We start from the raw sequence: 26,555 nt of genomic DNA on the forward strand, positions 1-26,555 counted from the left end.
GAGGAGGGTTGAGGGGGAGGGTGGGTAACAGCTTGGAAAAACTTCCCAAAGCAGAAATCCGAGCTGCTCCCTGCCCCCCTCTCCCAGAGATACCTGAATTCAAGGGAAGGGGGGGTAGCCGGAGGAGGAGCGTCCCCAAGGGTTGGAGGCGCCCCCCAGGGGTGGCTTTGGGTCGCCGGCTGCAAGCCCTACCAGCTCTCTGCGAGAAGCCGGATTCGCAGCCCGGACGCCCCGCAGGACGCCCCTCCCCGTCCCCGCGCGCTTCTATTTAAAGCCCAGCCCGGAGCCCAGGGGATTCTGGGACTCGTAGTCCTTCCCCGCAGCCCCAGGCGCCTCCACGACCTCGGACTCGGACTACATTGCCCAGGGAGCTTCCCGGCCTATATAAGCCGCCAGGAGCCGCTTCAAAGTGCAGTAACCATGTGGATGTGCTGCTGAAGCGTTTCCTCAAGCTCGCTGGGGTGGGAGGAGAGGAGGAGGTGGTGGTGGAGGAGGAGGAGGCAGAGGGTGGAGAGAGAGAAAGCGCACGCAGAGAGGAGGTGTGGGTGTTCGTTTCCATCCTAACGGAACGAGCTCCCTCTTCGCGGACATGGGATTACCCAGCGGCTGCTAACCTCTCTCCTCGCCCTGCTCCCCCAAATCGGCGTGGCTCCCGGGCACCAAGGTAGCGGCTGGGGCCGGGCAGAGGGCGCGGGGAGTTGGTACTGTCCTCCCCGGGCGCCGAAGTTTTGCCCCGCTCGCTGGGAGTTTTTGGTGGATTTGCATGCACTTGAGTACGTTTGGGGGCTCTTTAAACTGACGGCATTTTGGGGTGTTCATTTGAGACTAAAAAAAAAAAAATGATCGATTCCAGTGATTGGCCTTGAGGGCTACCCATTCTGGACTGGAATGGCATTCCCCTAAGTTGGAAACTGTTGCAGCAGCTGCAGGAAATGGTTTTTTTGGGGGCGGGGGGAGATGTGGGGTGTCATATGTGAGTCCGCTCAAGGAAACAATCTTTTAAAAGTAGCCGTCCCTGGAGCTGCCTGGTTGAGAGAAAAATGCATGTGGGGGGGAGGGCAGTGGGGAGGGTTTTGAAAAACGGAAGAAAACCCGGGGAGCCGTGAGGGATGAAGTGTGGACAGAGCTCACGCCCAATGAGGATGCGGGCTGCGGATACTTGGCCTAGGCTCCTGGAAACAAGTGCTTTGGGATCTGCCAAACACTTCCCTTAGTTCCAGCTCCCCCGGCACGTTCCAAGTTTTTGCGTGCCTAGTCTCACTTGTCAGTTACAACTGGAAATAAGTAGGCAAAGTTACCTGTAGTCTTTGTCCAGCTGATCCCTTCAGCCTTCCGGTCTTGTTCCGGGAGGTGAGGGAGGGGGTCTCTCCAGGAAGGAGGCTAAAGAAGGTGGAAGTTTGCAGTTTGAAGCATTTCTGTTAGGGGCCCGTCTGTCTGTAGTCTTAACCTCAGTCTTTTTTTTTTTTTTTTTTTCTTTCTGAATACCTAGGAGCTGACTACGGAGGAGCAGGATTCGCACAGCTGGAGGGTTTTGGCAACAGAGTGCCTGACCTAGGTCAGGTGAGTGTAAAGCCTGAGAGCTGTAGTCAATAATGAGTTTCTGTTTTAAGTGTATGTTATGTCCTCTCTAAAGAGCCATGGAGATTAGAAGTAGAAAAGAAAAGCAAATTCCAGGGCTTGGTGTCCAAAATTTGTCACTGCCTTCTGTAAGAGCTTTAGGGAGCATTTGAGATCCAGGGGGCAGTCCTGCCTAGCACTTTTGGCCAAGATTCAGACTTAAAGCAACCTGAAGGGTTATGGGTGGGGGGAGCAGAAGCCATTAAATGGAGCAATAAAAGAAATGCCCATTGATGCCTGGCAGCGTGCTGATGATTTAAATTCTGAAGGATAAAGTACATTTCATCAGCCAAGATATGGAAGCAAAAATTAACTGCCTCTGTCTTTGAAAAGTAGTCACTTTTGTTTTTGTTTTTGCTGTAACATGTGTTTAATCAGAGTAGGCTGGATTGTAAGAAATGAAAGTGGTTGCTGGCAATTTGGAAGTATTAGTACTTTAAAAAGGGAAATTAGTTCTTGAAGCATGAGAGAGTAGCATCCAGTCCTTGACCTGAAGCTGCCTGAAAGTCAAGGAATCTGATGAGCCCCTCTTGTTTAGGTGCTTATTGTGGGATATGAGTTGAGGGCAGCATATCTGTAAAGATAAGCAGCTTCTGTCACCTGCCCCAAATGGTCAGACTGCACTTTAAAGAAAGGGAGGTTTTAACAGCTGCCTATACATCCCATTGCTGCAGATTTGACCATCACAAGTTTTCTTCTTCCGAAATGGCCAGGAACAGGGTAGACAATGGGGTAATAGGTGGAGAACTGGGTCTCAGCTACTTCTTAAATGTTCTAAATATTTAGCTGTTCCCCGGGCTACAATCTTTGGGCTTTTTAAATTAGAAAATAAAAGGCAGACACTTCATTATAGTAGTATAGTGCTTTTGTTTCCTGTTGATAAGATCCTTAGGCGTGCTGGTGGAGTGGGAAGCCTTTGGATGTGTGGGGTGTAGTTCATTCTTGGAGTTCAGTTGATTTTCATGGCTACTTGGGTGCTCAGAAGGCCAAGGAAAGGGTTAAGTTCCCGTCTTTTGAGTAAGCTACAGCCTGGGAGAAACTGATCCATAGACTCTTCTCCAGCTTGTTGCTAAAAATAATACTGACACGTGAAGTACTTGTGAGCGGGATCCAGAGCCATATAGCACAGAAACTCAGTGAGTTGGGTACAGGTGAAGAAGCTGAGGTGTAGAGAGTAGGAATACTTGCCCAGTAGCTGGTGCGCAGTGGAATCAAACAAAGTAGAACTCCTAGTTGTGGGGCTTATTGTGTTCCACAGATGCATTTAAGCTAGAGGGTAAAGGTGAAGGGAGAAGCTAGAATGGTAAACTTATTTCTGTTAACAAAATAAGTCTTGCTTATGTCCCACCAGTGAGGAATGAGTAATAATATCTACCTTGATTTAAGAAGGAAACGATGTAGCCATTGATGTAGGGATAAGAGTGTGGCTATTTGAGGAGGTATTAGAGGTTTATACTGACTTTGTTTTAGAAAGCTGTATGCTGAAAGCCTGAATGAGGAAAGTAAACGAAACCAAACCACACCACAAGGAACATTGTCTAAATTCAGCATTAGGTTCATCTCATAACTGAAATCCATCTCGATCATCTACATCAAGGCATCTGAGCAGGTTAAAAGAATCAGGTATTTCTCAGTCTGAATAATTTGATAATTTGAATTGCAGTGAGTCTAAACTGTGAAGTATCGGTATCTTTTCATTCTTTTCAAATACTCTTAAGTTTGGTTTGTGGCCAATTGTGCAGAACACTTTCATTTTTTTCCTTGTGTGTGCATGCATGCACGTGTGTGTGTGTGTGTGTGTGTGTGTGTGTGTGTGTGAAAAGTACAGTCTGTTCTTTAAGTAATTCAAATCAGAACAGGATATACTATCAAGATTTCCTTCTTACCAGGCAGGGAATGTTCTTCATGCTCTAAATGAATGACCCCTGGCCTCCACTTTGAGCCCCATGAAATTGTTGGGGGTTGACAATAGTATTATTCATTTTTAAACAAAGTGGTTGCCTTTTGGAGGGAATTGGCATCCTTTCTTTAGGAATGAGAGATGGAATTGTTGCTTAGAAGAAAGGAAAGATGAACCCAACAAGATAAATCTCTTGCCTTTGTCCTCAAAATATTTTCAAGTAGGGAAGACCAGGGGATTAGAGGTAGAAATGAAACTTGTAATCCAATGGTATACAACTAACTGACTTCTAGACAAAAAAAGTTGCAGTGTTTTTAGTTCACTTATAATTATGTCATGGAAACTGATTTCTCGACAACCAGCTGTTAAATAACAAACCAAAATGAAATAATAAACACCAAATATGAACAACAGAAAACCACAACAAAAAATAAAAATACATCTGAAGCTAGGTTTCTAGATCAAGCTGTCCTTGGATATATCTTATTAAGGAGTCTACACAAGGCCAGTGTCCCATCTTGTTTACTGTTGGCATTTGTAGGCTTTTTATTAACTGGAAATGCATTTAATTTTTTAGTTTATTTTTGCTGTTTTAAGCTTTTGCACTGCTCTTTGGATGAAATCAGTTAAGTCTTGAAGTCAGTGACATGAATGACATAATTTTTATGATTCTGACCAATTTTTTATAGTGTCTCATTCTGAGTTTATTGCTAATGAGCATGAGCTGAAAACGCCACTAAAACTGTCACCTGTGGAGCTATTTTTCCTATTGAACAATGGCTAGGGTCTTCCCTCAGCTGGACATAGTTTAAGGCATTTGGTGTGATGAATCTCTTTATGAATGTCTAACACCTACTAAAGTTGTTACTTTAAAGCATTTATTCCTTCATTCAACAATTTCTTGAGGACCTACTATGTGTTGGGATATGTTCTAAGTGCTGGGCATACAACGATGAAAATCCTGTTCCCAAGAGGCTTAAATCCTAGTTGGGGGGAAGCAGGAATTATAAGTAAGCAAATATTATTGTGTACCAGGTAGCAAGCGCTACAGAGAAAAAGAAAGCCAAGGAAAGGGGAACCGGAAATAACAAATGTTGATGAGGATCGGGAGAAAGTGGAACTCTTGTGTCCTGTTGGTGGGAGTGTAAGATGGTGTAGTCACTGCAGAAGACAGTTTGTATGGTAGTTCCTCAAATGATTACCAAATGATCCGGCAGTTTTACACTGGGTATATAACCAAAAGAATTGAAAGCAGGGACACAACTGGTATTTGTACATTCATGTTCATAGCAGCACTGTTTACAGTAACCAAAAGGTGGGAACAACCCAAGTGTTTACTGACAGATGAATGGATAAACAAAAAATGGTATGTCCATATAATGGAATATTATTCAGCCTGACAAAGGAATAATATCATTATACATGTTACGAGATTGGTGAAGGTTGAAAACATACTAAGTGAAATAAGCCATACATAAAGAGGACAAGTAGAATGGTGCTTACCAGGGGCTGGGGCTATGTGGAATTTGTTTAATGGGTACAGAGTTTCACCTAGGGAGGATGAAAAAGATCTGGAAATGGATGGAAGTGTTGGTTGCTCAGCTCTGTGAATGAATTAATGCCCACGAATCTTACACTTACAAATGATTAAAATGGCAAATTTTATCTTGCGTTCATGTATTTTACCACAATAAAGAAATGGTAACAACAAAACTGCATAAAGGGGATAAAAGTATTCAGGAAGGGATCTCGAATAAGAGGAATCAGGGACGGGCTCTTGAACAGAGTGCATCTGAGCAGAGAGCTGAAGGGAGCGAGAGGTTAGCTGTGCTGAGAAGGACGTTCCAAAGCTTTGGCTGGAGCAGAAAGTGCTGAGGCCCTGAGATGCGAGCAGGTACAACAGGTTAGGGAAAGGCCAGGAGGCCAGATTGGTTGCAGCTGAGGGAGAGTGCTAGGCGTTCAGGTGGGAGAGGGAGTCAGGGTCAGATGTTAGAGGAGCCTGGTTTTGCAGGTAAGCCTTAATTGATTTCCCTGAGGATTTCTTAACTTTCTCAGAACCCTTAATGTTCTCTGCCTCCCTGAGCTACCTTCTCCTTTCTCAAGGGACTGGTGAGGCTGGCAGGATCGCCTACTGGATTCAAACTTAGCTGGGGGGCGGGTGGTTCAAACCCAGATTTCTAGACAGTCTCGTTAATTAAATGTCTTACCTCAGATTGTAATCCACTTTAGTAGGAAGGGAATATTCTTTTTCGTTTGGATAATGAAGTTTAAGAGCCTAATGATATTCCTGGTGGTTCTTCTTCAACACAGACTTTGTGTACTTTGCTACCACACCCGTCTGTCAGGTCTCATTATACGGAATTACACAAGGAGAACTCATGCTCTGCTTCTAGCATAACCCTGAGGGGATACCAAGTTCCACATAAGTGATTCTCCCTGATAAGTGAAGTGGACCCCTTTGTGTGTATAGATTTATAATGCACATATGTGTTGTTACTTAATTGCATAAGATAAGCATATTCAATTAAAGTAAAATAGTAAGAAAGATAAACAATAAAACCAAACTAGGCACCCCCAGTCCCACCATCCAAGGTAAGGGTTCCAGACTCCTCCACATCCAAGGTGAGGGTTCCAGACTCTTCCACATCCAAGGTGAGGGTTCCAGACTCCTCCCATGTATACATATATACAAATTACATGTATGTTTAAATTTCATAAAAAAGGACTCATACAGTACTTCAAGTTTGGTACCTTGCTGTATTGTACTCGATCCTGAAGCTCTGTTCTTGTTAATAAATAGATACGTATGCCTTCATTTTTCTGAAGGTGCCTGTACATTTGAAGAGATTGCCTTTGAGTGGTCACATGGATGGCATCTTTCTTCATCATCATAGAATCCAAGTTTTCTCATTCAGTTTATATTCTTTCTTTAAAGAAAACCGAATGGAAGCTAAAGCACTCTTCAAAAGTTAGCTATCTTATTGTAGGGATAAAGTCTAGTAATCATTCATTTCAATGCAGAATTTTTTTTTTTTTACATTTCAGTTATTTTATTTTTAAATTTTTAAATTTTTTAATAAACATATAATGTATTATTAGCCCCAGGGGTACAGGTTTGTGAATCTCCAGGTTTACACACTTCACAGCACTCACCATAGCCCATATCCTCCCCAATGTCCATAACCCAACCACCCTCTCCCTACCCCCTTCGCCCCGGCAACCCTCAGTTTGTTTTGTGAGATTAAGAGTCTCTTATGGTTTGTCTCCCTCCCGATCCCATCTTGTTTCATTTATTCTTTTCCTACCCCCTAAACCCCCCACGTTGCATCTCCACTTCTTCATATCAAGGAGATCATATGATAGTTGTCTTTCTCCATCAATGCAGAATTTCTTGTCTCTTCTTCAGGGTAACCTAATTCTCTGGAGTAGGTAGGGCCAGGTACTTTTTTCTGTTTATTTGCCCTTAAAAGGAAAACTTAACTATAGAAAATTTGAAGTATGTGTGACAGTGAGATCTTTGTAGAACAAATCCCTCTATACTCATCACCCACCCTTCATGGTTATCAATCCATGACTAAGCTGTGTTCACCTGTATTCTGATACACTCTCTCCCTCCTGTTGGGTGAGTCAGAAACAAATACCAGGCATACCAGTTCATCTGTCTTTTAGTATATATCTCTAGTACTGGGATTAAAAAAATTGTGATACTTTTATCTACCTCAAGGAAAAACAAATTTTTTAATTAACTCTATGTTCTCACTTCCTTCCAACATGTGTAAGTGCATGTATACACACCCATGCATACCATATAATATATATACATCTAGATAATGTAATAATAATTTATATGCATATTTAACAGTTTGTTTGAATTAGGATCCAAATAAGGTCAATACATTACAAATGGTTGATGTGTCTTTTAATCTGTATATTTCCTCTACACCTCTTTTTCCCCCAGGCATTTTGTGGTTGTTACTGAAGAAACTGGGTGATCTATTTTCCTATTTTGCTCACTGTATCTGTGTGGTATAGTTGAACATGTTCCTCTGTTCTCTGTATATATCATATCTGGTTATTAAATGTAGAACCTTGATCAGAATCAGGGTTTTTTTTGGGGGGGTGCACTACTATTTTCTTGAACTTTATTCAGGGGAGTGTGTGATGTGCGTGGGTACGTCTTCTTGTGATATTCGCAGCCATGAATGTTCATTTCCTTAATCCATTAGTTCATTTGGACTTGTAAAACTCCTATTTTTCTTTATTCATTCCTTAGCTGAACTATTTTATAAAAAGAAATTTCCTTCCACTAAGTTTTTTATTCCCTGGCATATGTAGTTCATGTAACAAAGAATCTGTACTTAAATTTCTTTCTGTATTTTACCAGTTTTCAAAAATATCCACTTGATTCCCTACCATGATACATGACAGTGGTTCTCAAGGAGGTGACACTGGGCAGTATCTGGGGACAGTTTCGGTGGTCACAGCTAGGGCGAGAGCGCTCCTGGCATCCAGTGGATAGAGGCTGGAGATGCTAATAAATAGCCACAGTACCTCACCTCGCCCTGTCACAACACGGAACTGTCCATTTCTTAGTAACAGCCATGCTACTGGTGAGAAACCCTTATACTAAGATGACAAACTGGTATTTTTTTTTTGTTAGTATCTTTATGAACTGGTGGATTTAAGCGTATTTTATATGTTTCTCTTTGTGTAGCTATCCTTCTTGATGATCAAAATATTCATTTTTGCTGAGCAACTTTGGCTATTCAGATTGGTTCAAAAAACACAACCCTAGTAGTCTTTGATAGCTTTCTTGATTTTGATACAAATGTTCCAGGATCATCGTCTATCTTTCTTATTCCAGACCTGGAATCAGCCTTTCCTCCAAGGAGCCATAGATCCTTTGAGAGGGAAATGGTGTTTAGAGACCTCTCCTCAGGGACAGAGATGTATTCTTATTCTCCTCCTACAGGTCAGAAAAAAAATCTAAGCGAGGAAAACTTCCAACCTGAGTGCTTTCAGTGGAAGTATTTCCAAAATGTAATCAACACATCTTTGCCTTTTAAAAAAGCATTCTGAATGTACACAAAACTTTCCATTTTGGTATTGGTTATAATCTCAGTATACTGGTATCTTAATACCATTGTGCCCCCCAGATGAGCAGAAATGTTATTCTTGTTCTGCACGCATGTTTTTCATACTGTATGGCACCCCATGATGAGGTCCCGAAATCATTTTAGCGGGCCTCCATCACAGCTTTTTAATGGAGCGGGGTAGAATAGAAAGCGCCAAAGTGTTATTTTATGGGTACTTGGAAGGAACCGCGTACGTTGCAACGAATGCTCCCCTGCCCTTCTCTGTCTCACACACAGTGAGCATTGGGTTGTAAGTGTAGTGTATTTCTTACTGTGGGTTGCAGTTTCAAGTTTGAGAAATGTTGTTTTACATTTTTATTCCTCCATATGTGGTCATCACACTAGCATCAAGGGTTTCCACAGTGAACTCCTTAGAAATGTGGACTCGGAGGCCCCACCCCTGACCCACTGAATCAGAACCTGCCCTCTTAGCACAATCCCCATGGGATCCATGCACACTCGAAAGTATGAGAAACTCTCGACTGAACCCCTTGTGCTTTTTCAGTACTTGCCTTATATTTACAGCTATTTTTTCTCACCTGTCAAAAGTGACCTTTGTACTTGCCCCTCGAAGTCTTTCCATTTTCAGTGAACTGGAAAGATAGGCGAAGTCACCCACTGAAGATGAGCATGTAGGCCGGCAGGACCCTTTTTGACATCTGGGGGCTTTCATTTGGGGACTCTTTTATTGACAGTTTCAGGTAGAGCTAGAAATCAAACAATACATGTAAAACCTGCTTAAGGCTGGGAAGGCCCAGATATGAACAAGGCTGCGTTTTAATATGATGTTATCACACTTTGAGCAAGTTAGGTTTTATAATGTTTTATGACCTGTCCACTTAGCAGAACCTGTGGACTGCTTGATAGAATGTTGCCTTTCAGAAAAAGATGGACATAAGGGGGGGGGCGCCTGGGTGGCTGGTTCGGTTGAGCGTCTGCCTTCGGCTCAGGTCATGAACCCAGGATCCTGCAATCCAGTCTCTCATTGGGCTCCCTGCTCAGCAGAGAGCCTGCTTCTCCCTCTCCATCTCCCTCTGCCTGCCTCTCTGCCTACTTGTGATTTTTCTCTCTCTGTCAAATAAATAAAATCTTAAAAAAAAAAAAAAAAGATGGACATAAGAAAAAACATCACTCCACCTCCAAGCTTCTTGTTGTTTGTTTGCATTTCAAGAGGAGGTTTGTCTGGGAAGTGATTTTTGTCCTGCTGTAACAGTTGCAAAACGTTACTGTGTGCAGGTTTCTGAAGAGAAAAAGCTGATGCAACACCTCGACTCAGGGACGTTCACTCCTGTGCCTGTGACCGTGTCTGCTTCTGTGTCTTTGCCCACATGCTTTCTGCCCTGCTGCCCCCATCCCTTCTCTGTCCACCTTGCCAAATACTTGTGTCTCCAACCCTAATCCTTCCTTCCTCTTCTGGAAAGCCTTTCCTGATCATTTGAAAATCTTTGTGATTTGAAATTCCCCAGCACTTTATGTCTCTTTTCCTTGCGGGCTTTTTGATTTTTAACCCACAAATGCACCTGACAAATAGTTACGCGTCCACAAAACCATTTGCTGAATGAAGTTACTTATCTCCATGTTTTGTTTCCCTTTGAAGGATGTAGACTGCTGGTCAGGAGAATCTAATTTTTTGTAAACCCGTCCCGATTAAATATTTCTTGAATTGGCCGTTTGCATTGAAAAGGCCCTTTTGCTGTGGAGAGCAGAGTGAGGGCTGGCAGACACTTGTCAAGCAGCTCCTTTTGGGAGCTTGGGAGAGGTTGCTCAGAACGGTTCTTTGGAGGGCATGAGGCATGAGAAATTGTTGAGTGTTAATAAAAGGGAGCGGAGGTAATAAGCAGGTAGCGCAAGGAAGCTGCTCTCAGGTTGTAATGGTATTGCCCTGCTGAACCGCAGGATGGGGCCTCCAGATGTCTGAGTGTTGACTATCTCTTGGGTGTGGGCAAAACTTGTCACATCTGTGCTTCTGTTTCCTCCTCTTTAGAATAGGTATAAAAATACCTGCTTTGGGTCATTGCTGCCAATGCTGTAGAAGAATACATGTTTGCAAAAGTCTTGCAAAACAAAGGCTCTGTCCTAGAGGAGTGGTTCTCAAGCGGCGGGCTGATTTTGCCTCACAGGGACTCATGCACTGTCTGGAGACTTCTTTGTCACAGCTGAGGGAGAATGGGTGCTCCTGGCATCCAGTCAGTAGAGGTCAGGGATGCTGCTAGACATCCTGTGATACACAGGATGTGTCCTCCACAACAAGGAATTGTCTGCCCCCAAAGGTCAGTAGCCCTGAGGTTGAGAAGCCCTGTCCAAGAGTGATTTTCCCAGACTGAGTGAGACTTTTCCGTCTCCGAGGATGTTAACCTTTGATTTGCTGGGTTTGTTTGTTTGCTTGCTTGCTTTTTGTTTTTTTGTGGTTCAGGTTGTGAACAGAGGGGTGTCTCTTCAGGCTGGGGCTAACTTTAACTTTTTAGTAAAATAAATACCACTCCCCTTCCCCCTCATGCCCCAAGTACTGGCTTTGGTTTCTGGAGCCCCGTGGTCTATTAGCTTTGGCCAGTACAGGGCTTTGTGGCCTACAAGAAGTCCTTCAGGCTTTTTTGTTGTTGTTTGCTCTTTCTGCCTATAAAATGAAGAATTTTAGCTAGATGATCTCTATCCACCAAATACAAAATGTTCTGACTAGCAACTTTGAACTTTGGATTGGCTTCTCTTATATTGGCCTTGGAGGATAGGAAACACGAGAGCCCACGTCAGAATTGACATCTTTTCTCTAAAATAACCATGTAAATATTGTACCTGTTTGGAGGACAGGTTATTTAGTGGGCATGTTTGTGAAAAGGCGAGTAGGTTTATCTTTGTGCATGTGTATCTGTTGTGTGTCTAATGAGTAATATTCACACTAGAGAGTTGCTCTGACCCAAAGGTTTACAGCTGCAGTTTCTGAGATGGTCATAGAGGGCCCTGCTTAAAGTTGAAACTTTTGAGTTGGTGACGTCCTTTGGGACTGTCTGAAAACGAAAGCAGAATGCAATTTTCTGTCCTCCGAGAGAAGTGCTTTTTGCACAAGAATACATTATCCCTTGATGGGGACACTCTGCATTCCTGAGGACCATTTGATGAACCACTAATTGAACAAGAAGGCAAGGAGGGGGCAGCACCGGAAATGTGTATGGGGGTACGGAGGGGGAAGCTGCCGGCCCGGTGGCCAATGCAAAAATACTGCATTGCTCATCCTTGTTTCACTATAAAGATGATACCGTCAAGAGTCTTTGCTCAAAGGAAGTTCCAGAATTAACCATGAGAGTTCCTAGTCACAGAAGCAGAGACAGTTGTAAAGAGAACCTCTTCCCTTGTCTTGGAGGAATCAACCATAAATGTTATAGGTTTTCTCTTCCCTGAATTTACAGCCATATTTCCATATATGTACCTGGGTGACGGCATCTTAGGGGGAGGCTTATGTAGAAGGAGTGTCCTTGGCCTCCAGCCAGGAGATCGATCAAATGCCGGCAACTCTTCCTTTTCCTGTGCACACTCTTGTTTTCCCTCCGAAAAGCCTTGTGGTTTGTCTGGTTTTGCCCTCCAGGGGGCTGCTTGCCCTGAAAACGAAGTGTGGCTTTTTTGTGTTTGGTGGCAGCTTTGGCCCCCAGGTTTCATCTGTGTTTCCTGGGGACTCGCTGCTGATGGCCTCCTGAACCTCCAGGCGCTTTTAAGTCTTCACGCATGAGCCCTTCCTTTGCTGCCTAGTTTAAAGGAACTCTTGATTTTATTCTTTTTCAATGATCATTTTTAAAGCAAGCAGCAATAAAACCAGCACTAAGTCTTTGTCAAAGGCCCTCTGTTTTTTAGGAGGTGGAGGTGATGTGGAATGCCAAGAAAGAGCAGAGAAGACTGATGGATTTTCACTGGCTACATTTTTTAGCAGAAGAATCACTTTCCAAGTGCACTGTGCTTTGAGGCCAAGTGGCAAAACTCACTGACTGAAGGGTGGACCCAGAGGGGCCTATGAAGGTGGGATCCAGTCATTCATTCTTCACCTGGCTGTACTTTGGTAGCCTAGGTCTTCCTGGGAATAGTGGGGAGAACATTCTGCTGGAGTTGGCACTGATAAATTCAGATGAATGTTATCTCACAGTGTGCCCCCTTGTCTACATCCACTCATCGTGTGGAATTGCTGGTTGATAGTGTTAATCCTCAACCAATTGTAAGCCCTCAAAAGTTTAGTAAGAGTCATTTATGGGAGTTGAAAATACAGCAAGTTAGCCAGTAAGAATAATCACAGCAAACAGAGGTGTTTGCAGTGTTTTACTTCCTATGAGCTAAGTAAGCCCATTATTTTCTTTTATACATTTAATCCTCGGCACAACTGTGTGAGGCAAGCTCTCATGATCCCCGTTCTGCAGATGAGGAGACTGAGTTCCGGAATGAGTAGCTCAGTCAAGGTTGTAAACTCCCTGTCACATTTAGAATAAAAGGCAAACTTTTCACCCTGGCTTGGGAAGTCCCACTAGCCCTGGTTTCTCTCTTCTCTGACCTTACCCCACACTTTCTTCGTTTCCCATTAATGCTCCAGACGTTGTGGCTGGCTTTCTGTTTCTTGAACTTGCCAAGTTCTTTTCTGCTGAAGAGCCTTTGTACTAGCTATTGGCTCTATCCAAAATGCTCTTCCGCCTGATTGTTTTGCATGACTGCCTCTGTCTTGACTTTCAGGTCTTAGCTTAAATGTCTAAGCTTGCACTCTCTGACCAGACAAAAGTAAGTTGTCACACGGTCATATCATCCAGTTTCAATTCTCTGCCTACTACTTAACTGCCTGATTTGTCTTGCCTGTCAACAAACTCTCTCTCCTTCACGAAATATAGGCATCATGAGAACAGGGACCTTGACTGTTTTCTTTTTACTTATATATCCTGCACACCTAGACTAGGGATAGCACATAGTAGGTATTCAATGAATGTGTTGAATAAAAAGGGGGTTTCAAATCAGGGGGTCCTCTCTGAAGTCCTGCATGTTGTATGTTTTGTATTTTAATCCTGTTCTGTCCAGTTTTTCATATTAATGAAGTATGAGTCCTAAGCCCAAAGCCAGTGCCAAACCAAAACTTAAAATTTATAGCATTTTTCAACCTTTTGGGTCTCAGAAACTCTTGACATGCTTAGAAATTATGGAGGGCCCCAATGAACTTTAGTTGATGTAGGTATAACAGTCCGTATTTATCTCATTAGAATTTAACACTGAGATATTGAGCTACTGAGACAAACACACACGAAAAATAAGCCATCACACAATAAAGCAGTAACATTTTGTGGGGAAGGAGGGGGCAGAGGGAGAGAGAGAATCTTTAGCCATCTCCACACTCAGTGCAGAGCCCGATGTGGGGCTCTACCTCAAGACTGGGAGATAGTGACCTGAGCTGAAACCAAGAATTAACCTACTGAACCATGCATGTGCCCCAGTAACATTTTTTAAATGAACGATAGCTGTATTTTCTAAAATAAAAACAAAAATTAGAGACTGACATTGTTTTACTCTATTGCAAATTGTTGGTGATCTGGCTTAATGGAAGATAGCTGGAGACGCATATCACATACTTGTTTCTGCTTTCAGTCTCTTGAGAGAGCACATGTCTTGCAGCCTCTGGAAAACTCCATTGTTGTGTTGAGAGATGGAGTGAAAAGGTAAATAGTGCATTGGTGTTATTATGAAAATAGGACTTTGAAGATCCTTTGAAAGGTGTTGGGAGCCCCCAGTGGTTTCTGGGGTGTCATTGGGAGCCACTAGCCTATAGGATAGCTAGATAACTTAAAGGTGGGTGGTGGTATGGAACAGGTAAGAGATGGAGAAGTTGAAGGCTTAGATAGCAGGATGTAATTGATTATCCCTAAGTCTGGGTTTTGTTTAGAAATATATGCATGGGGATGCATTTAAGCTGTTTCTGGGGGAAAAAAAGAAAAAGAAAAATTGCTTCCCTTTAAAGGACCTCCTGAATTGCAGAGGACACTGAAAACTTGGAAGCTAGTGGTATTTGTATGTTCATCTTTTTCATATGTGCGAGATTATACCAAGCATTGTAGGGGTTCTGCAACAGGATGGGTCATTAAAAAAATAATAAATCTGGGTTCTTCTCTGTGTCTGAGAATAGTAGCTTCCATTATAACTCCCTTCATAGCTGCTACTCTACAACCTTACTTAGTTCTCCTTGTAGCTTTTGGACTCAGATGGTTATGTCCTCTAACAGAAATTAGATTGTTTCAGTGCTTTATTGGTCTCTGGTTCTGTCAAATCTGGTGTTAAATACATCAAGTAGAAGCTGTTAAAAATAGATGAGATATTCCCTGCTAGCCAACTTGTTTAAGAAAGGCAAGTGATTACAATCCAGGCCACTGGGGAGTATTTTGAATGTCTTGAGTGATGTATGTAAGGTTGTCAAAGCTAAGATAATTGGGTGGTCAGATGTTGGAGAGCTTGGAGCTCAGGGAATGAATGGTCCCCTGGGTGGGGGACAGGTGTGGTGGTGGAGGGGTCCTTAGTTCCCAACACCAGTGCTTGGAAGGACCTAATTTAAGGGCAGTGTCAGTGGGGGCTCCCCCAACCCCCTGAATTACAGCCCCAAGGGCCAGGTGGCTTCATCTTAAATAAAGAAGACTTGGCTTCTGTGTGTCAATAAAATCTTCCGGTCAGACTATTTGGGTCTCTGGCTTTGGGGTCCATTACCTGGTGTAAATAAAGGCTTCTGATTTTCTCCCTTGCCTGTGTAGGATTACGTGATACCTTAGGTAACTTCTTGGTTAATGAAAGTGTTCTAATTTTGTCTCGTTTCAGGAGTTGCTAACTTTTAAATTCTGAATTGTGTGTAGGCGAGAATTGAGATTTTTTTTTTAGAAAAACGAATATAATGCAATTAGTTCAGTGCCTACAGGAGAAATAGATGGGAAAAATCACAATAAGTGAGTTTTCTGCCACAGTCAAAGCTTTTAGCAAAAAGAAGAAAAAAATCAAAACCTATCCTGATTCTTGAAATGAATATACTTCTTTTTCAGTGAGGCTGTGATTTAGCCCTCCTTAACACCAAAGTAGAAGAGGTTCTAAATATTGAATTATTTCTTTGAAGAGGTTTCCACCTCACCCCCTCCCTTCATTCCACAGGGGCCTGGTTTGGTTGTTAGAAGTGGGAGTGGAGTTGAGGTCTGGTGGTCTTGGTGAGTTTGGAGGCCAAAAAGCAACAATACCTTGGGTGACCTGTCCAAATATCACCCACCTCTTAGGCTTATAGAGCTCTGAAACCTTTCTGGGACTTGTGTTTATTTGAACGTGTTTCCAACAGTGTTGACTAAGTAAGAAGCTTACATCAAGTAGAAGAAGGACAGGTTATGGGCAGAAATGAGTGAAGGCTTTGGAGCAAGAAAAGTGAACTTTTTCCACTTCAGTCTCATTCAGAAATACAAAAATAAGTATTTAGTAAGGGCCATATATTGGGCTGAGCACTTTGTGTGGATTATTTGATTTACCCCTCAAAATGAGAGATGGGAAAAATTCCCTTGTCCCCTTTTCTTTTAATTGGATGGTAGAGCTGAAATTCAGAAAAGTTACGTCAGTTAATTAAGCATGTGAAGCTGGAATTCAGACTCAGTGGTTCTGAGTCTATTTCTAGCCTTTTTGGACACACAGGGGCTGGTTAGTGGGGTAGGGGTAGTTTCTGCCAGGGACAGAAGTTATATAATTTTTTTCTGACTTCCAGATTTCTCATAGCAATCTCTCTCTTTTTTTATTATATTATTTTTATTAACATATAATGTGTTATTTGCCCCAGGGGTCTCATAGCAATCTCTTGAAAGGGTCTAACAGAGCTCTGTTTTCTATCCTTGCTCCAACAGTATAAACTTGATTTTCATTAGTTTTAGGAAAACAATCACCTAAAAATACTTCACATTCTTTCAGGTAATAGCTAACGCAAATCCCAGGCACTGGGATTCAGTAGGAAAGAAGAATTCTCCTGTCATGTTCTCATGGCCTGATAGTCTAGTGGTGAGGACGAGTTAATAAGCAAACCAGTGAATAAGCAATTTTTGGATAGTGGTAATGGCCTGGGGTAATGAGGGTACCATGTGGAGAAGAGTGTCAGGCAGCAGTTACAGGTTGTCCAAGGCACCTGGCACTTTGGGGGATCTGGAGGAAGTTCATCGTGGCCAGAGTGTAGAAGGCAGAGAGAGAGAGTACAGAGAGATGAGGAGGAGGAGGTAGGCAAGGACCAGATCATGAGGACTCCCAAGGAGATTTTGGAATGTTTTAAGCAGGGGAATGACATGGTCTGATTTATGTGTCTAAAATATCATGCTGGGGGCGGGGGGCGGACAAAAAAAGACCAAGCTGGCTGCGTGTGTAGAATAGATTGAGGGGCAAAGAAAAATTCAAGAGACAATCTTAATGCAGCGCGGTCAAGAAATGATCCTAGCTGGGATTTGGGTGGGGGCAGAAGAGTTCCAAAGAATTGGAGTATTCAAGATATAGACTAAAACTTAAAATCAGTGAGATTTGATGCTCAGACTTCGTTATTTGCTAAATATTTACCAGCACCTACCACCATGTGCTAGGCATTGGTGATCGGAATAAAATGTTATACAAAACAGATCCCCAGACCAACTGATCTTGGCTTTAACGAGGATAGGGGTTGGGATAGGGAAGAGCATGAGCAAAGGTTCTGTGGCAGGGATAAGGAGAGGGAAGACGGGCAGTGCCGCAGGCTTTGAGGTGGTAAATGACATGGGTAGGCAGAAAGAGAGATGGGGCAGACAGGTGAATTTTTTCTGGTACATTGAGATGCTATTGGTATCCGGTTTTTAGTATATGTGGTGCCGAAGCGAGCACGCTATTGGTATCCGGGAGCTGAATCCCAGAAGTTGTTGGCCATAAGGTACAGATTTAGGAATCATAGAGAAGTCATAGGAGTCAGCAGAGGGGACAGGATGACTAGAGAGGGTGTAGAAAAGGCAATGAACAATATAGATTCTGAGAAAAGAGGTTTCGAGGACCAGTACCTCTGGTTTCTGTTCTTCAAGGATCTCTCTGACTTTGTGTGTTTTTATTTCAACCTTTCTTTTGAGTAGAAGCAAATGTCCCTTTTTGTTCTGCATTGTTCAGGGAGCAGTTTCAGTGGACAGAGAACTGAAGCTGAGCACAAGGGCAGCAGGAGGCTCAGTAAAGCCACTGCACCTCGCAGAGGCAGTAATCTTCCTTCCTCTGCTCGGATCAAGCCACTCTGGGACAATCCCATTTTAAGAGGTGCATCAGTGTGTCAAAGCAGTGGTGGGAGGTGGTGGGGATCCAGTAATAGTCTTCGGGCATTGCACGCTTCGTTCCTGCAGGTGCTTAACTGAGTAGTTTCTATGCATGAACTTAGTGAACCTCTTGACAGCCTGGTGAGGGAGCTACTCTTATTATCCCCATTTATGGGTGGGGAAAGGGAGGTTTGGGAAGGTTACAGAATGGGCCTACCGTCCTATAGTGATGAGGTGGCAGAGCCAGAATCCCCACTTTTGCCGGCCCTTGGGTGTGGAATGCTCCTGAGGCCCGGCCATGTCAGGAACCAGGGAGGATGGTGATGCTCTCTGCCAACAGAAGCAAAGTCCTTCGGAGGTCTGAGAGCATTCACATTGTGAGAGGGTTCTGAGCATCATGGGACAGATCAGTAGCAAAAGTTCTGGGAGGGAGTTTCTGTGTGGGGCGGGGTTGGGGTGTTGGGGGGGAGGGGGGAGGGATGTTTTCTAACTGGGCTCTCTGAACTTGAAACCATGGCTTGAACCTTTGAACCCTGGAGTACTGCTGGATATTTAAGCAGAAGCGAGGCCATCCATAGGAGACACAATGGGGGGATTCCATTACTGGGGTAAGAGATGGAATTCCATGTTGTATAGGTGGCCTCCAACCTTTGTGATAAGATTTTGTATGTTTGGAAAGCTCAGAGTGCCCTGAGGTTGGAATTTGAGCATAATTCCATACAGTTGAGATTTTTCTTAATAGGTGAATTAGGGAGAATAATTATTTTAAAGTAAAATATATGGTCACAGATCATCTAGGAGTTCATTTGTTTGGATACTCACCTGACTTTTTGTTTTTAGATTTTATTTATTTATTTGAGAGAGAGCAAGCGGAAGCAGGGCTGAGGGGAAGGGGGAGGGGCAGAGGAGAAGCAGACTCCTGATGATCAAGGAGCCTGATGCAGGGCTCAATCCCAAGACCCTGAGATCATAACCTGAACCAAAGTCAGACACTCATCAACTGAGCCACCCAGGCACTGTCCCCCACCCCCAACCTGACTTTAAACAGAGGATCCTTTCTTTTGCTGGGTTTAAATTTTGAAGCCCTAGGATCTTCCTGAATTCCACTTCATCTCATTAGGAAATCATAAATAGCATTAAGGAGTGAAAGTCTACCAGTCTCTGAACGAAGCACTTTACACGTACTTTCTCATCTGTTCCTTACAACAATCCCCATAGTTCCATGTTATCCTCATTTTCCAGATGAAACAAAAGCCGAGAAGTTTAAGTGGGCCAGATCGCAGCGTTGAGCTAATCATCGTCATAACTGGCACCCAGAGAGAGGTTGGGATCCCCTGAGCTGGTCCCCTGAGCCTTCTCATGATGTTATGGGACCAGCGCTCAGTTTATTAGCAAAGAGCCCTGGGTGTCGATACAGAGTTTGACATCTCAGGTTCAGGCAGACGGCAGGTTGGCCCTGGTTGTTTCTGTACTGGGCGGGGGGGGGGGGGGGTTCCTCAGTCATTGTGTGGACAACATGGGAACACCGGGTCCAGCTGTGAGAAGTTGGCCAGCACAAATGGTCCAGGATCCGATAAAGAGACAGGTTCTCCCACCCTGTTCTGAACAACAGGAAGTCTTCTAAAAGATTGCTCCCAGGCCCATCACACACGGGCTGATTTTCCACCTCCTCCCCTCCAGGCTCCAGAGGCCTGTTCCGTTCACTTTCCAGGCCTTTGTTTTTCCTTCCATGATGGCTGGTGATGGCCCCAGGACCTCTCCTCCTTCTGGCCCTTGTCCTCATCCTCTTTTTCCAGTTAACTAATGGTGGGTGAGAGGAGAACTCCAGAGCCTCCAGCCAGACTAGCAGGTTTTCTGCCCAGTCCCTTTCGAGGGGATTTATGTCTTGAGACCCCTGGGAAATAACTGTACTCCCCCCCCCTCCCATTTTCAGTTGTTTCTTTAAAAATTGGGACCTCTGGCAGATGGCCCATTTAAGGATCATTGACTTTGGAGGATGTTCTGATTGCTTTCTGGGAAAAAATGTAAAATATGGCTAAAGTTTATTATTTAGTTGTCTACTTAATAAACGTGGTCAGAAAGAAGGTTAATTTTTTTTCCGACTTAACCCAGGTGTTATGTGGCCATGGTGGAAAAATTAGGAAACACCAAAGTAGAAAAAGGAGGAAATGGAATTGTGTATAACACAGAAAATCTGGGCTTTGTAATCTTATCACCCAGAAAATAAGGATGGTTGACATTTTAGTCCATGTTCCGAGGGTCTTTGTTGATGAGAAGCTCTGCTTAAGAGGCAGGTAGAGTGGGTTACAACCTGCCTTGGGCATCTTCACTTCTGTGTATCTTGGTTTCCCCAATAATTAAATGAGAATAATAGCAGTACCCGTGAGGATTTCGGTAAGAGAACATTTGTAATGTTCCATTCCATGTTACCATTAGAAGTGGTAACCCTGCAGGACTGTGCTAGAGAAGCACTGGGTCTAGACATCTGTGTCAGCAATCAGCTGCGGGCACTGAGTTCATCACCCCACCACTGACTTGTGTCTGCTGCTTTCCATGAAGGGCCTGGGATCTTTCAGTCAGGTAACCAGGTGGTGAGGAAAGTTAAAAAGACTAGGGCACACCCCTGTTTCCTGGCCCGGTCTCCACTAGGGCTAAATGGTCCAAAGGACAGAGTTAGTCACTCTAGATGAGGCCCTCCCGATGGAGCACGTACCTGAGCTCCTGTATCTAGCACTCACCTGTGTCCTTCCTGGAGGCCCAAGTGTGAAGACACCAATTTGGTGTGACTCCAAATCCAAACAGAACTTATTTTCCAAAAATCAGTCCCAGAATTATGTTGACTTCCTTAACCTTTATGATAAGTCTTGTAAGTATAAGCATATAAGGGAAATATTAGTGCCTTTAGTGTTTTTCATTTGTGCCATTTCTTTTTTTTTTTTTGGTGTTGTTTAAAACATGGGTTTGCCTTTGGCCATTTAGGAAGAACTGACAAAATGATAGACGATTCTGGAGCATGGAACTTGGCTGGCAAATTGTCCCTCTGTGCATGATTTGTGTGTCTATAGATGCTCACTGTTTTGTTTGAGAATGTGTTCTCCTGTGCTGTCTTTCTCTAGGTAGAAGTTCAGGTTCAGTGAAATGATCTTTGTCTTGCCAGGTCTGGGTTGTTTGGAGGAATTGGTTTTTTCCTTGTAGATTCTCCCAAGCAGTGAACTGAGGCTCATTTTCAGTTCCTTTTCAGCACCTGGTAAGTAGGAGACATGCTTCCCTAGCTTCCTGATGATCATTGCTGCACAATTTTAATGGAAAGCAAACTTGGTGCCAGAAAGCAATTTCAGGAGAGAACACTTTTCCATGCCGTTAGAACTCTTGTGGCTTTGGAGGTGAATGATTTCTAGGCAGAACTTGAGCAAAGGCATTGGAAAAGATGTTTAAGGGGCTCTGAGTTTGGAGGAGAGATCCTGGGAAGACCTGGTTTATCCTCTGCATCTACATCAGATGCCCAGTGAAGCCATGGGAGTTAGCTGGGGTCCATACCCGTGCACTATCTTCCCCTATAAGTAAGCTTGGTGTTTTTTTTTTTTTTTTAAATGTTTATGTGTGTATGTCTGTCTGTCTGTTTTTGAGAGGAGGAGTGGCTGAGGGGGAGAGAGAGAATGTTAAGCAGGCTTCAGGCCCAACGCAGAGCCTGATGCAGGGCTCAGTCTTGGACTGAGATCACAACCTGAGCCAAAATCAAGTTGGAGGTTTAACTGACTGAGCCACCCAAGCGCCCCTAAGCTTGTTTTTTAAAGGTCAAATTAGTTTAACTATTTTTTTTTTTTAAAGATTTTATTTATTTATTTGACAGAAATCACAAGTAGATGGAGAGGCAGGCAGAGAGAGAGAGAGGAGGAAGCAGGCTCCCTGCCAAGCAGAGAGCCCTATGCAGAACTCGATCCCAGGACCCTGAGATCATGACCCGAGCCGAAGGCAGTGGCTCAACCCACTGAGCCACCCAGGCGCCCCTAGTTTAACTATTTAAAAATTAGTTTTTAACTATTTAAATGTACTCCCACTTCTCAATATCAATGGCCTTCAGGAAAGCTATTCCTATGAGTCATGTCAGTATTTTTGTTGATACTTGTGTGGTGTGTGTGTGTGTGTATGTGTATGTAATGATTTCTGTGCTGTGGAGAGATTTCCTGGAACTTACGAGACCTTTCTAGGACTGCCCCAAACTAGCCACTGGTATTCCTGAGGGGGTTCTCACCCGGCCTAAGCCGCATTATTCTTCCTGCACTGACATGGTTTGGACCAGGTGCTAAGATCCTTTCTCCCCCTGCAAGTGTTTGGGTGAAGGAGAAGAAGGAAAGAAATTGAAACAACATTTGGATGAAGTGGGTACAGTTGTTGAATTTTTAAAAGGCCACTAGAGCTTTGCGGTATTTGTTACTAGGTTTCCTTTTATTAATTTTGTTGCTTTGGTACCTCAGCAGAGGCACTGCCAGACCTAAGTTTCATACCAGGTGTTTCCTTCTGCCTTCACATTGCCTGAGGCAGATTGAGTGCGTTAATGTTTTATAAGTCAGACTTTCCAACTCCTTAATCACTGCAAAGTTGTTGGCTGACTTCCCTGCAGTCTTTAGATTCGCTATTCATTATCGAGGGTCCTCACTTTGCAGAATTGGATTTGGGTGTGGTTGTGTTAGAAACCGGCATTATTGTGGTTGGAATATCCTGAAATAAATGATATATGGAAAAAAATGTTGTTGCATATGTCCTTGCTTGGCTCGTTTGAGTGCCTGCCTGTCACACACTCATTTAAATTTGACTTTTAAGTAGGGCGCTTTGGAAAATTGAGCGAAGCCAACTCTCAGTGACTTTTTCCCCCACTCCAAGCATTTCTTTCCCTCTAATAATGTTGCATATTTTACTTTGTCTAGGCTTTTGGAGAAAGACATGTCTGACAAGATGTCTAGTTTCCTACATATTGGAGACATTTGTTCTCTGTACGCGGAAGGATCGACAAATGGATTTATTAGCACCTTGGGGTAAGAGCTCCTGATTTCTTGTGTGGCAGGATTTCTTTAAGACCTCTTGGGGCGCCTGGGTGGCTCAGTGGGTTAAGGCCTCTGCCTTCGGCTCAGGTTGTGATCCCAGGGTCCTGGGATCAAGCCCTGCGTCGGGCTCTCTGCTCTGCAGGGAGCCTGCTTCCTCCTCTCTCTCTGCTTGTCTCTCTGCCTACTTGTAATCTCTCTGTTCAAAAAAATAAATAAAATCTTAAAAAAAAAAAAAAAAAAGACCTCTTAATGCCGGCTTAAAAATGGATTTTTCTAAGATAAGAATGTTACCATTTGATGAGGCTTTTCCAGGGGCAGTTGGAATCGTGATACCAAATCTCATGTTAGCCAAGTTTACCTCTGACACAAAAATACTGTTTTTTTGGAAGTCCTGGAAGAGTAAAATCTCATTAACTAGGACCCTTGTAATTCAGAATTTATTATAATTTCCTATTCCTTATAAGGGGGGAGAGTACATAGTCTATGGGATAAAATTTTAGCATTATTTTTTACAGACCCCAAAGAAGTGCTTTTTGACTTTCATAAAAGCTCTTATTTTCATATGCTGACTTGTTTGTCATTTAAGGAAAGACCAGAACTTCTCAGATGCTTCTCTCTCTTCTTTGAAGCAGAACCTTGCCGATTTTAAATTGCAACGTGCATTTGAAAGTTACATATTACACAAAGTTCTGTAAATCAGATTTTTTTGTTCTTTTGTGCTGTCATCAATTTTTACCCAACTTTTAAGAGAGTAAGTACATTGCCCAATGTCTTTATTTGATTATCTTCTCCCTTCTCCTTCTCTCATTGTCCAGAAGAGGAAAGGAGAAGTGAAATAGCCCCAAACACAGAAAAAAGCAGAATGGAGAATCAAGATGGTTAACTCCAGAAGGCGTAGGAATGGTCTAGATTGTCTTTGTGTAGAAAGGAGGAGTTAGGCCCCGAGGTGGAATTATTGGATTTGGCAGGAGCTGATCTCGAATTGCGGAGAGGAAAGCCAACAGCTTCCCTAAGAACCTAATTCTTAGAGCAGCCAGAGACTTTCTTTTATTCAAAGCTATTATTTAAAGCATGCTTGGTCTCTGGTATTTGTGCAGAATGAGTATTCTTGGGCTCTCATTCAGGTCACTCCAGCTGCAAGGAGCACATTATTTCACATATAGAAGTATAGCTTAATTAAACTTCATTGCATAAAAATTTTGTTTTCAAAAGTCATCTGATAAAAAGCAGTCATCTGTGACTCTGATCCCTAAATCCAGTGACTGTTTCTCAGTCATTATCTTTTTTTTTTTTTTAAACCTGTCTACACTAAAGACCCACTCTTCATAATTCATCTTCCGTGGGTTTTGGCAAAGAGGCCTTTTGCTGTCCATGCCTCTCTGATTGTCCCTTTTTTTCTTCTTGGCTGATTCCTTCCTTTTCCTTTACCTCCTGTTGGAATCCTCCATCCTCTTGCTTTTCAGCAGGTAAAGCGATGGTAATAAATAGCAGAGGTCGCCACTTCTGTGAGTCCTGTGGATGTGTACAACACTGTGTTAAGGACTGTCCACACATAATGCCTTGAATTCCCAAACACATCTGCATAGCAAGTACCATCATTTTTGGTCTTCATGAAGGCAAAGCCTCTGAGCTTCAGAGAGGTGAGGCCACCTGCCCCAGATTCCACAGCTGTGGGTACTCCAGACTCCAGAACCAGTGCTCCTAACAGCTGCCCTTGGCAGGGTCGACTTTCCATTCCCCACCTTTTCTGACCATCCATCTCTGGCAGAATTGGCTCACCAGCCTCCTCAGTGCCCACAGCTCTTACCTGGCTGCCTTGTGAAACCTCAACCCCACCTTATGCCTCATCTTTTCTCTGGGGCCCTGATTTCTTGTCATAGTGCCATTGCCCCTGCAGTGCTTACGGCACTGAGCCCACTTGTGGCAGCCCCTGAAATCTTTCATGCTGCCTTGCTTTTTGTCTTCTTCCATAGCATCCATTCTTAGAATCCCTATCAGGTGCAAAATCTTTGCTTTATAAGAGTTTTCCTCAAGTATTATAACAAATTATTATTGTTATTTTTTAAAACAAATTATTGATAGGGTCCCCACCCCTGCCCCCACTTTCTCCTTAATGTGAAGATGGTCAGTTTTGAATTTTGGGCTCGAATACTGCGAGGAATATTCCCTTGGTTCAAAATGGACTTGGAAACTGAAGTTTAGCTTCTTTTTCCTTTTAATATTTTTGACATTTCTGGAGCACCCATTGTGAATGACAGCGAGTGACCACCCTGTTTTTGTGGAACTTGGCATCTAGCTCCCTAGCCACATTCCGTTTATATAGATGGCGGTTACCTCCCCAGTAGCTTTATTGACTCCCTGAGCTTCAGAGCTTGAGCCGGACTTGGAGAGCCCGTGTGCATGCACATGTGTATCAGAGGCATGCTTCTGAATCACTGGGGAAACATGTTAAAAATCAAAGATCTTAGACCCCATCCTGAACACAGCTTTGAGAGGCCTGGGGATGAGGGGGACCTGGTATCAGGAAGTCTGAGGAACATCACCTTACGTGAGACTCCTTGAGACTAACTCTATAATTTTACAGATACAGGAACCGAGACCAGGAGGGATGAAATGACGTAATCGTCGTCAAGCTGCTCAGAGGTGGCAACGTACCATCTACAGTCATTTGTCTTTTGGGCTAGGCTGGGGCCCTTTCTCTTACCCCTCGACCTAGAGAACTTGCTAAGTACTTAATTCAGCACTGTATTGGATTCCAAGGCACTCCCCCACTTCACATACTATGATAGCTCTGGTGGCATTACTATATTTACATTCTCAAGGGCTTCAAGTGGGAGTTTTCTGTATGCACATTCTGTTCTTGACTTTTTGCATAAAAACTTGAGCCATTGACCACATTCTTCCCCTTCTTGAGGGAGAGAGATCTTGCGTCTTATACCCAAAGGCCGCAAGGTGCTGGTGGGTTACTCTGGCCACTTTGATTCACACCAAACACAAACATATAACTGAGCACCTCGCCTGGGCAGGAAAATGTACGAACGGTGGGCATCTTTTGGGCCACAAAGCAGGCAGCTCTGTGCCCCTGGGAAGCTCTTAGCTTACTGCACCATTTGTGCTTCTCCAATGAGGTGAGGGAGACAGGAGGAGAGGCAGGGAATGCCGGCTCAGAGGGAGCGCCTTCATGGAGAAGATGGGGGCTCTGAATCAGTCTGGGAAGACAGGCCAGACTTTTAGGAGGTGAAACAGAATTTTGGAGAAAGTTGTGATAAGAGTAAAGGCAAACTATTTAATGGTGCCTTGCCTCTGGAATAAAGAGCAACACAGACTAATGGAGGAAACCCTGGAAAACTGAAGTGTATGAGCTGGCAGCAAGTTCTGTGGTCACTTGGCAAATGACCAATACCAGTTTTAGGAACTTGGATAAGTCATTTAAACTTCTCAGCCTCAATTTCCTCATCTGTTCAAAAAAATACATTATTTTAAATCTGTCCTAAAAGAATTGTACACGTCACTTTGGTCAGTCTGAACTTCTAAATAGTGGGTCTGTATATAAATTGGGGCTGGTCATTTATTTATAACTTTTTGCACTTTCCCT

The 26,555-nt window shown here is 43.4% G+C and overlaps 1 protein-coding gene across 1 annotated transcript in view; it reads left to right on the forward strand.

The window, feature by feature from the left end:
• The first annotated feature begins 424 nt into the window (after window positions 1-424).
• Window positions 425-26,555, forward strand: part of ITPR1 (inositol 1,4,5-trisphosphate receptor type 1) — a 327,611-nt gene continuing 301,480 nt past the window's right edge. The window contains exons 1-3 of the mRNA XM_059390201.1: window positions 425-664; window positions 1,490-1,560; window positions 22,844-22,951. Of these exons, the coding sequence (XP_059246184.1) occupies window positions 22,860-22,951 (92 nt within the window). The 5' untranslated portion in view covers window positions 425-664; window positions 1,490-1,560; window positions 22,844-22,859. The remainder of the gene's footprint in view (window positions 665-1,489; window positions 1,561-22,843; window positions 22,952-26,555) is intronic.

The sequence above is a fragment of the Mustela nigripes genome, chromosome 2 (genome assembly GCF_022355385.1).
Source record: "Mustela nigripes isolate SB6536 chromosome 2, MUSNIG.SB6536, whole genome shotgun sequence".
Classification (NCBI taxonomy): domain Eukaryota; kingdom Metazoa; phylum Chordata; class Mammalia; order Carnivora; family Mustelidae; genus Mustela; species Mustela nigripes.